The sequence below is a fragment of the Sinocyclocheilus rhinocerous genome, unplaced genomic scaffold (genome assembly GCF_001515625.1).
Source record: "Sinocyclocheilus rhinocerous isolate Xijiao unplaced genomic scaffold, SAMN03320098_v1.1 scaffold1256, whole genome shotgun sequence".
In the NCBI taxonomy this organism is placed as follows: domain Eukaryota; kingdom Metazoa; phylum Chordata; class Actinopteri; order Cypriniformes; family Cyprinidae; genus Sinocyclocheilus; species Sinocyclocheilus rhinocerous.
The window spans coordinates 401,264-414,374 of NW_015646445.1; the positions used below are offsets into that span (position 1 = coordinate 401,264).

Consider the following 13,111-nt stretch of genomic DNA (forward strand, 5'->3'; position numbering starts at 1 on the left):
TAAAACAAAATATGATAGCATATGATAAATAAAACAACAAATATGTTATTTTCTAACTGTATTTAACATTTTCACAACTGTGTGTACATACCTACAACTTTTCAAATTTTATGTTTATAAACTTATGCTTCTGGAAATGGATCTTTTCTATCCCTAATCAGGTTTAATATTTTGCATTTTAGGCTCATATTGACTACAAAGTATGTGCTTTTCTGCAAGTGTAATTGATTAGTTTATTATTTTTTTATATTATTCATATCAGAGACTTCAGAGTTGTGACAGCGGAAGTTTCAGTAATGTTTAATAGGCCTATTTTGTGCAAAACAATCCCGCAGCCTACATGTCTTGTTATACACTGCACACAAATAGTATTACTTTGTTTTAATAGGCTATGTATATAACGCAGTCTGTGTATATAACGCAGGACACCAAAAACTGGGACTGTCCCCGGAAAATGGGGACGTCTGGTCACCCTATGCTAACAACATGCTAAAATCATCTTAATGTATACCAACAATGTGGTAACCATGATAACAACATCCTAATTCATGCTAGCAAAATGTTGAACACTAGCAAAATATTAGCAACATGTTAACCATGGTAGTAACATGCTCACTCATGCTAGCAACAGCTAAAACATGTTAGCTGTGTTATCAACACGAAAATTCATGCTAAATGTCAAACATGCTAGAAACATGTTACCAACATGCAATTTAATGCTAGAAACATGCTAATTCATGCAAGTCCACATCTGTAGTCACTTTGAGAGTCAAAAAAGCATATACAGGGAACACAAAATTAAATGTAAATTAAATTAAATGTAAATGACTCCTGATTATGTAGGCCTACTTTGAGGTCTTATGAAGTGACATGATCGGTCTGTGCAAGAAATTGAATATTATTTACAACAATATTACCTGGAATCCATAGCCTTATGGAAACAGTCCTGAGTATTGTTCACAAGAGTATGTGGCGGCAAATTTTCAGCAAATTTTTGGAACTGCCAATTTTCATTTTTGGGTGAACTATCCCTTTAAGGCTAGATAAGTCATCTCCTAGAGTCCTAGATAAGTTGATTATACAAACCAAATTTTGTGATGTTACACCAAAGCATTTGCATACTTTCTCTTGTTAGTTTGCAGATAATCTTTTTTTTAAAAACACACAGACACAGATAGTCAGAAAAATCACAGACAGCAGTTTCAGAATAGTTTATATCTCTATTTATTTTCCCTTACAACAGAACTTTAATAAATGTAGCTGTATTTTCATCTTACCTTCAAAAAAGGTCATGACCAGTGAGACTGATTTATAAATATTAATCAAAGTATTTGTGAAAAAAAAAAATCAAAGAAAATTGTTGAACTAAAGCATCTATTGTATGACAATATGACACTGTAATAATAACTGTTATTTCTATATACTGTATGTCTGTCCATTTCTATGCTTGTAAACCACAGGTTCCAGTTGCAACCTTTCCAGAGGAGAAGAGCATTCATTGTGTAAATCATACTTTTTGACAAGTGGTCAACAGTGATTGAAATCTTGATAAACATGACAAACAAAAGTGTCTGAACAACAGAATCAACAACAAAAGCACAGGAAAAACCTCAAAGAGGACAGGCTACATTCCAATAAATCTTACAATTTATATCAGAATAACCAGATTTCGACAAAATGGGATCAGGATCGGTTATGTGACTTATGACACTATAGAATTAAATCCAGGGGAACAAGAGAGATATCTGGGAAATACGGATTCTAGACGGTAAACGGGATCTTATACAGCGAGGCCAGATTCAGGGTTAGATTATATATGAGCAGTCTTTGACTTTACAATGGAAATACAGTACAGTGACAGAGAATACATCTGGGCTAACTATAAAAGGAAATCTCTGATCCTGAAGTCAGCATGAAACAGGTTGGTAATTAACAAATGCCCTACAGCATCAGATGGACTACAATATGTTCAATGCAGCTCTTCCAAGCTGGACATTCATACATTTTCATAGTCTCTTGATAATCTGTGATCATTCATAGTCTGATATCTTCAATTAAATATGATCTCGTTGTATAATCCTATGCAAAGGCAAAACAGTAACTACAGCAACACTGAGCATGAAAATGGCTCCATTTGTTAGAATTTTATTGTAACTGATTTGATATAAATTCAAACTCTGTTCTCTATGATTTTTTTTTGAACAGCCAAACCCATATCTTCTATCATAGTAGACCCAGTTTCAGTCATAACTCTGTTGCTGTGTGTTGCCTTTGCATAAGTGTAAATAATAATTTTCATTTAAGAGTTGGTGTTGCCTTCACCTAGTGTAATAGATATTGTGTTATGTTGTTAATATTATACTGGGAAAGTCTAGATGTGTCACGATCTCTAGCTGTAGTGACTAGGAGCTCTGCTAGCGGGCACCCCATCCTGTATCTTTTACCATTCACCCTGGACTCCATTTCCCATAATCCTTTGCCTGGACTTATCATCAATTGCAATCACCTGTCTCTCATCACCTCATCAGTCTCACACCATAAGAATAGCACACACATTTATATCACTGGTGATTGAATGTTTTCCAAGTTGGTCTAGAACAGAGTCCAATGCAGGCTTTATTCAATAAGGCGTAGTCATACAGGCAGGGTCCAGTAACAGCAAACAGTTATATCCAAGGCAGAGGCAAAAGAGTAATCCAGACAATGGGCAATGGTGAGGGCAGACAGCAAACAATCAGAATCAAGGAAACAGTCCAGGGTCAAAAACACTAAGGCATGGTAAAACTAGGAAACTTGGAAAACATTCAATCACCAGCGATGTGAGCTCCTGTCAGTGCATTCCAAACGGTATATATCGCCCTCCGAAGGGCACTTCGGAGTGAAAACAATCATGGATGCCATATTGAAGAGTCATTCCAAACCGAAGTGCTCAAAACTGGCCACTTCAAAGGGCCCTTCGGAATGAAGGATTTCGAAGGGTACAATTGATGGACACTTCGGGCTCCCATGATCCTTTGCGCAGATTCTTTGCATGATGACGGCGCCTCCGTGTGGACACGTGATGATGACACAGAAGGGCACTTCAAGAAACAGTTGTTTGGTTTCCTACACCCTTCAACCCTTGGAAGCTCTCCGGAGGTTAAACCCTTTAAAGGGTTTAGGGCATAGGAATGAGCCCTTCCGAATGAAACGCAGGGATGTGTGTTCTATTCTTATGGTGCGAGACTGATGAGGTGATGAGAGACAGGTGATTGTAATTGATGATGAGTCCGGGCAAAGGATTATCGGAAATGGAGTCTGGGGCGAATGGTAAAAGGTACAGGATGGGGTGACCTCTAGCAGTGCTCGCGGGCACTCCAGCTAGAGATCGTGACAAGATGAGCCTTTAAAATCAATGGTGCTCATGTTTTCATCACTCAGCTGAATAGTGTGATCAAATAAATAAATGAAAATAAAAAATAAAAGGAAAGAAAACAAAATGTTCTTTATATGTTTAATATATATATACACTGGATGAAGGCATAATGTTTCCGCTGAATGATCATTACAATTTAACAAAGTCATCTGGGAAAATTGACATCCTTTAAGTTAGCATTGTACATCATTTGATGGTGAAAAATTAAGAAATTAAGACAGTGAAAACACTACTGAACAAAATTATGTGGAATAAACGGACACATGTTCTCAGAAACAACTTAGAAACACTGACAGAGAAGTTTTAGAGTAAAACCAAGAACATTTAATCACTTGCACAGTTAAATTTACTCTAAAGCAGAGACGTACAGAATGTATGTTTTTGGACAATGGCTCAAAAACAGAGAACCAGGGGACCTGTGCATAAAATAGTGCTTATGTTGCGTTACATGTTTTAATTAACAAGACATCTCTGTGTGACTTTAGAGATTCTGAAAAGTTTAGTTTCCTGTTTTGTGAAGTGTACTCTATTATTGTGTATTGATATTTCTCAAATTAGCCTATACACTAAAAAAAGAAAACATTTTAAATTAACTAGTGTAATTATTTTTATTACAGTCTATGAAAAATATATAGATAATAATCTATAAATAGTATTCCAAAATGGGCATTTACTGGTAGTCTGCCCTAAGAATTGCACACCTGGGCCAATGTCACCAAGTCTCTCTGTGCATCTCTGCTCTTAAGTAATTTGAATTTAACTTTACAAGAATTCATTTAGCGTTAGTGAATTTACTCTATAAACACACAAGAAAATAATGACCAAAGGAAAGTGTTGAATGCGCAGGTGTATACAAGGATAGTCAGAAAATAAGGTTCTGACAAAGGCAAAACTGCACATAATCCCTATTAGCCATTACACTCAAACACTGAAGACAACAACCACACAGAAGGAGAAATGTAGAGTAAGCCCTTAACTCCTTCTCCACACACTACTATTTGCTAAGCCCTTTACACAATACAGAGTTATTTTTGACAGGGAAATGATGGTAAAATTACAGTGTAATTGTGTATGATTATGATGGAACAGCACATTCTGTTCAGCTATTTCAATTCCATTCGCACATGAACTGTGGTAGTTAACCTTAGTTAAACCAGCTTCACATACAAGCGTGTTAAATAAACACATTCAAATTGTCATGCAATGAGTAAAGATATAAACATTGTTGATGCTAAGAATTACATAAGGACCACATACTGAAAAAATTATGCTTTCACAGAACATCTAAGATGCAATTAATGCAGAAAGGCTGAAGGGTTTAGCACATAATTAAATGAATAAAGTGCATAATAAAGTAGTGTCATGTATGAAAATACTTATCATCCTCCTCCTTTACAGTTGTGTGCCAAAGCCCTGTTCATTTGATTATTTTGACCTGTTGTAGACTATATTTGTATTTAAATGTGTACCATCACAATGGGGTCTTTACACTCTGGAGTCTATACACTCTCAGAAAAGAAAAAAAGGTACAAAAGCTGTCAATAGGACCGTACCCCTTCAAAAGGTACACCTTTGTACCTTATTTACCCCTAATAGGTTCATATCAGCATCTTAAAGGTACATATTAGTACCTTTTGAAAGGGTACAGTGACAGCTTATGTGATTATGTACTTATGTTGTTGTGTTTTCTTTTTTTCTGAGAGTGTACATCAGTAGTAAGTCATGTACATGATATGGAGATGAAGATCTTGGAATAAACAGAATCTCATGGTAGTTAACAAACTCATACAGTTCATACACTTAGGGGAATAATCATCATTTTCTAATGTAATGCGAGGTGGTTGTATCTGTTTCTTAGAAGGTGGAGAAGAGAAACTAAATTCACTAATTGATGCCAATTGCTGCTTTGATTTTGAGGCTTTGAGTACATCTAATTTAAAAACATTTTATTCAGGATGAAAATGTATGCATTTTAAAGAGAGACGTGAATCTGTAGCCTGTATCCTGTCTGAATGGTGCTGATGACTTTGTGGTGTGACACTCATTCTCAAAATACACAAAATACTGGCACGCAACATATAAAGAGAGAATTTGACAGGACCACGGACACTCAAGTCACTTTCCAGGTTGCTCTGAAACCACTGAACAGAAGTCAAAACCATCTTGAAGTGAAAATAACAGCTGAAAATAAAAGGGAAAAGTTAGATAATCTCCTAGTGCAAAGTGAAATGACATTTTGTGTGTGCGTGCGTGTGTGTGTGTGTGTGTGTGTGCGTGCGTGCGTGCGTGTGTGCGTGCGTGCGTGCGTGTGTGTGTGTGTGTCACAATGTGTGTTCCAGAAGAGAGTGAGAAGTCTCTGTGGGGGCATATTCTGACTCTTCATATTATGCTTATCTTTTGTCCCGTGTCCTGTTCGCTGTTTTCCCCAAACCCCACAAGGTGCTGATGACAAGTGTGGTTAAGTGTTCTCTGGTTGAGACTGTTAGCCTCACTTAAGAGCCGGTACACTCAACTTCTCTCTGAGTGCGGGGCTTCTTTACTGACAAGCCCAAAGCGAGATGTGTTGGAGCAAGCGGATACGCTAGAGTTGTCCAGCCCAGCATCATCCAATCACTCTTCTCTGGGCGCGTTGTCATCCAGTGGAAAGATGGCGGTCAGGCAGGTCGAGTTCTGATTGGCCGTCATGGTAGCCACAGTGTGGAGAAGAACTAAGACCAGCAAGCAAAGTTTCAGCCGGCCCTGCCCGAGCCGTGGAGCCCCCGAGGAGGTCACGGATGTGTGCTGGCAGGAAGGGTGAGTTCTTTTTAAAGTGCTGCGGGAGCGGTTGTTGGACTTCTGGTCCCACCGCACATCACAGCACTCTGGCTCCTGGTTGATGTCTGGTTTGAACCCTGGGGTGTATGCAAAAACACACATCAGTGTTTTATTTGGAAAATTCTTACGCATTGTATGACACACCAGTATGACTGTCTGACTGTGTTTATGAAAAAAAAAGAGTTCTGGCAAGATTTTCTCAAAGTTATGAACCTTCGTTCAAAGTTATCTGGTCTTTAATAACATGCCCAAAATGTTGGGACAAAAATGTTAGTTATACATCATTTATGGACATTTTTTCTGAAACATTTTTATTTGGATCTTAGTCTATTTTAATAACTAGTTTCAAGAAGTTCAGAGAACATTCAAAAGTAATGTTCCCTAATTCAACATTCCCTTATTGTTTTTGCTAATGTTCTCAAAAACAAAAAATATGTTTTAAAATATTTTAAAAAATTGGACACATATTTTTGTTAGCTGGCGTTGCCCTAAATTATTACTTTAAACACTTAAGATATTTGTATAAACTGAATATTCATAAAATCTTATGATTAACTATTCCATCTTGCATTAAAAAGTCTTTGGATTAAAAGGTCTGTCCATTAAACTGCTTGTTAAAGGCGTTTTGTTCTTTCATCATGATTTAAAAGGTTTGTGAAAGGTTTTAAAAGACACTAACTGCTTTATCATAAGCTAAAAAATTTAAAGCAGGCTTTTAAAGCTGTTTGAAGACTTCACCATGTAAAGTGTTTGTACGTGCTTTGAAAAGCATTTGGCTGTTTCATCATGAATTAAAGAAAAGTATAAGGCTGCAGTGTTAAATACAAAGATGCTTCTGTCTGCTCATTAATTGCTTTCCATGGCACTGACATTCCTGTGACGTCGTATGCAAATTAAAGCTGAATATAAGCAGAAATAAATGGTCAAGCTCATAAGTAATAGGGAAGATGAAAGAAGTTCCAAATAACTAATTTTAAGGCCAAGATGCTCACACTTGAGAAAAAGCTAGTTTAGTGCTAGTGTAGTACATCAACTATTTGTATGCTTTTGTCTTTTGTTCAACCTCAAAAATTAACTTCAAAAATACTGTCACTGCTAATATTGTTGGCACCTATATGATAAATAACTTTTCCTCATTTAAAAACAATCTGCTAAATAATGTCGATTATTAATATTATTATTATCTTTTAACTATTCATTGATTACAATGATATTATTATTGATTGTTGATGAGTATAAGAGATTAGGGTGATGTACATGAAGTGTTCACCAGATTGTTATGCGGCATACAGAAATGTGATATATGGAATATTGCCCTATATCAATATTGCGTAAGAATTTAGTGATATTGCAGAGTATGTTGCTTATAAGGCCATATCTAATATGCATTCTCTAGTTGAAAATATAAGTTTATAACATCAAATATCACAGTAAAAATGTAATATGTACATACTGTATGTTAATAATATATATGATGATTGTTTATATGTAGCAACCCTATATGTCAACAATATCAACATGTATTGATGGGTTTTAGGATGGTTATATATCTACATGACATATATGTCCAAAAATGTATTACACATACATAAACACATTTATTTGATTTGGCAAGATATATATGTTACTATATACAATTGTTCTATTTTTTAATTGCTTGCATATATGTTTTTACTTCATAGCACAATTTCATACATGGAAATTTAATGTATTTAATGTAGTTCATTTCAACGGGAAGAAAGCAGTGGATGTGTTGCTCGGTTTCTCATGTTACATTAAATGACTACTAAATTATTGTTTAATGGTTTTGTTTTGTTTTGAGCAGAGGTCTGACAGTTTCAGCAATTCTCCAACAGATGTCACTAAAAAGCTGTATGATAATCCAAATAGCATGTTTCATTTCACTATTTCCAATGTATTTACTTTAAAGAAGTGCTGAAATTATAATGAGAAATGAACACGCTCTGCTCTATGAAACAATAACGTGATCTTTTAATTATTATTTAAATCAAACTTGGTTTCCTGCTGATCTTGCTGCATTGGATCTCTTTGATGTGCTTAATGTGTTACTTTTTGGGGTATTGATGCTGTTAATTGTGACTGGTCTCCTACTGCTGTACATAAGATTTGATAAAAAGCTACCTATGAGCAGACTGTACTTTGTTTTTATTTGAAAGACTTTATTGTAATGATTCAGATACAAGATTTAGATTGTTTTAATGGTTACATTTGGACTGTTCATTGCTTTATTACTAACATTAGAATTCAGCTTGACACAAAACATGGAATTATCAGCACTTAAATGACGATTAACATATATTTACAGTGCATAATGCACAAACAGTTCTGGCTATACGGAGTTCGCAAATATTTGTATACCAACCTGCACATATAAAACTGGGAGTTCCACCATGTATAAGGTCATCATTGTCAGGCAATATGAACGGACACCTCTGCTGGACCTCAAGACAGTACTGTTCACAGGGAATCTTATGACTGCAGCCTGACTGAGGACTCTGGAAATACTGAGCGCAGAGCCAGGGCTTGTAGACAATCTGCAGAGAAAGCAAGAAAGAAACAAACAAACAAATAAATGAATGCAAACCATTAAACTTTCAAACACCTGTTGGTCGGATTTCACACATTTTTAAGTTGGAAATGCTTTTTTACCATACTCTTACTCTTATGAATCACTCATGAAATCATCAGGGAGAACTATAGGGCAAATGTCAAGATTTTCAGCGAGTAACAACCTAAATTTTGGTCTCCTCCTCATACAAAGCTATCATGTTCCTTCAAAAGACTTAAAATAGATGTAAAATAGAGTTTTACGATACTGCCATGGTTCTTTTTGAAGCTTAAACCTCAGTCGCCATTGAAAGAGCAATAAACTCTTGAGTGACTGACTTCACTGTCACTACAGTGCCATAACAAGTGTCATTTTTTATTTCATATACCATTCAGTGACACGTTATATATAGCAAATGATTTAAACCAACATCACTATCAATCAATTGTGCAGTACTCAAAGTGACCAGCAGATGGGAGAGTTGCACAGCTCTCCACTTCGGACCTGTTTGCTAGATTCATTTATTTGTCTCACAACAGCTCAGTTGCCTGTGCCGCCCGCCTCAGTGACATACACAGAGGCCCAACCAGGTCACGCAGACCTCATAAAAACACTGCTGCTTTATGATGTACCTTTGATCGTCTAACCAAATACGCCTACTGCAACATCACTGTGACAAAATGATAGTATTACACTATATATGAAGTGAATTAGTAGCAGAAGAGCGCAGTGGGCAGTGCAAGGAGTGAGCAGAGGACTCCACGGCGCTATAAGAATAGACTTTGCTCATTTATTTTGCCCTACATAGCACACAGCACAGCCTGCTGTTGAGGAAAGGGAAGATGCCAGAGCATCCACGAGTGTGTGTGTGTGTGTGTGTGCGCGTGTGTGTGCGTGCGTGCGTGCGTGTGTGTGTGTATGTTGAAAAGGAGAACTGGAGGCATAGAAAACCAGGTCGTCATTAGCACTGTCTGGCTGTCAGAGAATCCAGTACTGCAGTCTGATTTGTGAAAGCTGGTTTCTAAGACGATTCTCTCTTCCTCTCTCTCTCTTCTTAAAACGTCTTTAAAAACAAGACATCTGTAACAGAATAACAGGAAATGACATGCCATTGGGGGCTGCTGACCCCCATCTCACCCATCGCATGCCAGATGGAAGCGAAAAACAAATGTTTGGTTTACTGTAAATCTAGAGTTGTCACATAAATTTGCACTTACTGTACATGTTTATGAAGAAAGCTTCCTGTGATATGGGCGTAACTCAACGTATGAGCCAAAGATAATCAAATAATACATTAAAAAGGTTAAAAATTTCAGGAAAAATAGTTTGTCACGTCTTCTGAAGCCATATGATAGCTTTTTGTAAGGACCAGACAAACTTTAAGTCATTATTCACTGAAGGTCATGCAGTTCAATGAGCTACAGTACAACCAGATCATTGAGTCAGTGAGATGAACTGAAAAACAAATGTTTGGTTTACTGTAAATCTAGAGTTGTCACATAAATTTGCACTTACTGTACGTGTTTATGAAGAAAGCTTCCTGTGATATGGGCGTAACTCAACGTATGAGCCAAAGATAATCAAATAATACATTAAAAAGGTTAAAAATTTCAGGAAAAATAGTTTGTCACGTCTTCTGAAGCCATATGATAGCTTTTTGTAAGGACCAGACAAACTTTAAGTCATTATTCACTGAAGGTCATGCAGTTCAATGAGCTACAGTACAACCAGATCATTGAGTCAGTGAGATGAACTCAAGAAATGGATCAGTCTCATTCAAGAACAAATTGTTCAGATTGGTTTTAAAGGGATAGTTCACCCAAATCATTCATCTTTAAAACTCAAATGAAGATATTTTTAATGAAACCTATGAGATTATTTCTCTCCATTGAAAGTCCATTCCACCAAAACATTCATAAGAACATCTTAAAGTAATCCATGCGAATCAAGCTGTTTTCTGAAGTCTTCTGAAGAGACACTGAATAATTTGCACTGAATAAAGACACTATTGGCTTCTGCTTACAGCTGAACTTTGGAACATTGACTATTAGTCAACTGACATTATTTATTAGTATTATTTAATAGTATTGTAAAATGAGCTGAATAACGACACTATCATCATCTATAGACCTGAATTATGGTTGAATTGAGTTTGTTTCATAACTGATGAACATGACAGTTACTGAGCTAAACTGAATCAACATTGAAATGTATTGATTTGAATGACACTACTGTCTTCTGTAGAGCTGATTATAGCTGAACTGAACTCATTTTTATAATAGATTAAATTGACAAAGTTATTGAACTGATCTGAATCAACGCTGATCTGAATTGAGCTGAATAATGACACTATTGTGTTCTGTAGAGCTGCTTCATCAACTGAATTGATGAATTCTGCAACATTAACACTGTTATTAAGAAGCTTGTTGTATAAAGTGATATATAAATGTGATTTTACTTGACTTGATGTAATCGCTTTATATGATGAACAGATTTAATTAAGACTTTTATTCACATATTAACACTGATCAACACACATACAGCTCATCAAATATGTAAAAAGAAGTTCAAACCTAATGGAAGCTGAATTAAAATTTTACATATAGAATCAGAAAATAACTATTTGCTTTTTGGCAGTCAGGCCTGCTGGGGCGTCTTTGTTATTGATATTGCAAGAGTGACATGCCACACCCAAGATGGCGGAGCTTTCTGCTGAAGGTCAACTTCTACATGTGATGTTTCTATATTAGACTAATTTTAATTTATATATTTAATTTATAATACTTACCTCATCTCTTGACATTAATTACAAAAGACAAAGATATCTAGTTTCATCAGAATCCTGTTTTCTTGATGTTTTGAACAAGGAAATGCGTGGACGTATGGAGGTCGGAGGAACTGCAGTCACTCACAGCCTAGTTTTTATTGCTGTCAGAAATTAAATATGCCACTTTACCCTGACTAGGGACTACTGCATTAAAAAGAGCAACAGTTAAATTCTTTAAATTAAAAACCATCAACACAGCATTTCTGCAACTGTGAGATAAAAGTTCTAGGGCTATGAAAAATTTGTGAATCCTCCCACATCATCAGGTCAAAAGGTTAAAGCGTGCAATACCTTCAGGCACTTAGATGGTAAAGAGCGCTATGAGTATCCACCGCAATGCCTCAAGGGATTTCTTATGACCATATGGCCATGAGCCAAGGTTAAGGGTTATGCAGTCGTTATCAGGAAAGGCATGGTCATGCAAGTGAACAGCATCAGTGAAGGATTAGAAAACAAAAATGAACGCCATGAAAGAGGCCATTTCTTTCGCCATTTTTTTTTCATCAAGGAATTGTGGCTCTGTGAAGCTTAACAAGCATGACGGAATTGCAAATTTGACCCATATAAAAGAGACAGAAAACGGTACTATTTTGTATGAATTAGCAGCATACTACCTGTACAATACTTGGTGTATATGACATTGACCTTGTAGACCTTGCAAGTATTACTCATTGACTATCAGAAAGACATTAATTCAACATGCAAACAAAATTTGATGTGCAGTGCTATTTAGAACTGAGCATTAGCTGTCAAACCCATATTTTTAATATTCTAATTAAATGATACAGTTTTCAAGAAATCTCCAAAAATTCTAGTACAGAGGAAAAAACAATTCCTCATCGATTTCCTTCAAAAATATGAAGAGGTAAAAAAAAAAAGAGCATATGTTGTTTACAAAGCGTGAACACTGAAAATGCAATCAGATGTCAGTCGATAGGAAGACAGTATCCAAAATAAGCCCTCGCTCTTTGTTACTGCAAACCCAAACAGAGAACTTTCTTTAAATTAGTTATTTTTATACTTTTTAAAAAAAATAAGAATGTCCCCAAAAGGAGGTTTTTGGAGACTAGTTTTAGGAGTCCAAATTTGTCCTCAAAATATAGGCACACACACACACACGCACACACACACCATACACACACACACACACACCACATTACTAAATGAAGGGATTTAGATAAATGAAACATTTTTGTAAAGTGTTATTTTCGGGAGTAAAGAGTGTTTGTGCATATGTGTGTGTGTGTGTGTGTGTGTGTGTGTGTACCTGTTTTTCTATTAACAATGAGTTTCTCATTAATGATTCAAATCTAATTAAAGTGCTTCCGAGGATCATTATAATGCATCAATGGTAACTAATTACATAAAAAAAGACTTGCCACATTATTACAGAACACGATTAGATTAAGAAACCTGGAGTTTGTGCAATACTGGGTGTGATTCTGAACCAATGAGTGTGTAAGTTAACATCCAGAGATAGTCATGT

The 13,111-nt window shown here is 36.0% G+C and overlaps 1 protein-coding gene across 1 annotated transcript in view; it reads right to left on the reverse strand.

Annotated features, from left to right (window-relative positions):
• Nucleotides 1–5,699: 5,699 nt before the first annotated feature.
• The window catches only part of nalf1a (NALCN channel auxiliary factor 1a), a 58,295-nt gene continuing 50,883 nt past the window's right edge, over nt 5,700–13,111 (reverse strand). The window contains exons 2-3 of the mRNA XM_016511943.1: nt 8,613–8,784; nt 5,700–6,306 (exon numbers count right to left, since the gene is read on the reverse strand). Of these exons, the coding sequence (XP_016367429.1) occupies nt 6,026–6,306; nt 8,613–8,784 (453 nt within the window). The 3' untranslated portion in view covers nt 5,700–6,025. The remainder of the gene's footprint in view (nt 6,307–8,612; nt 8,785–13,111) is intronic.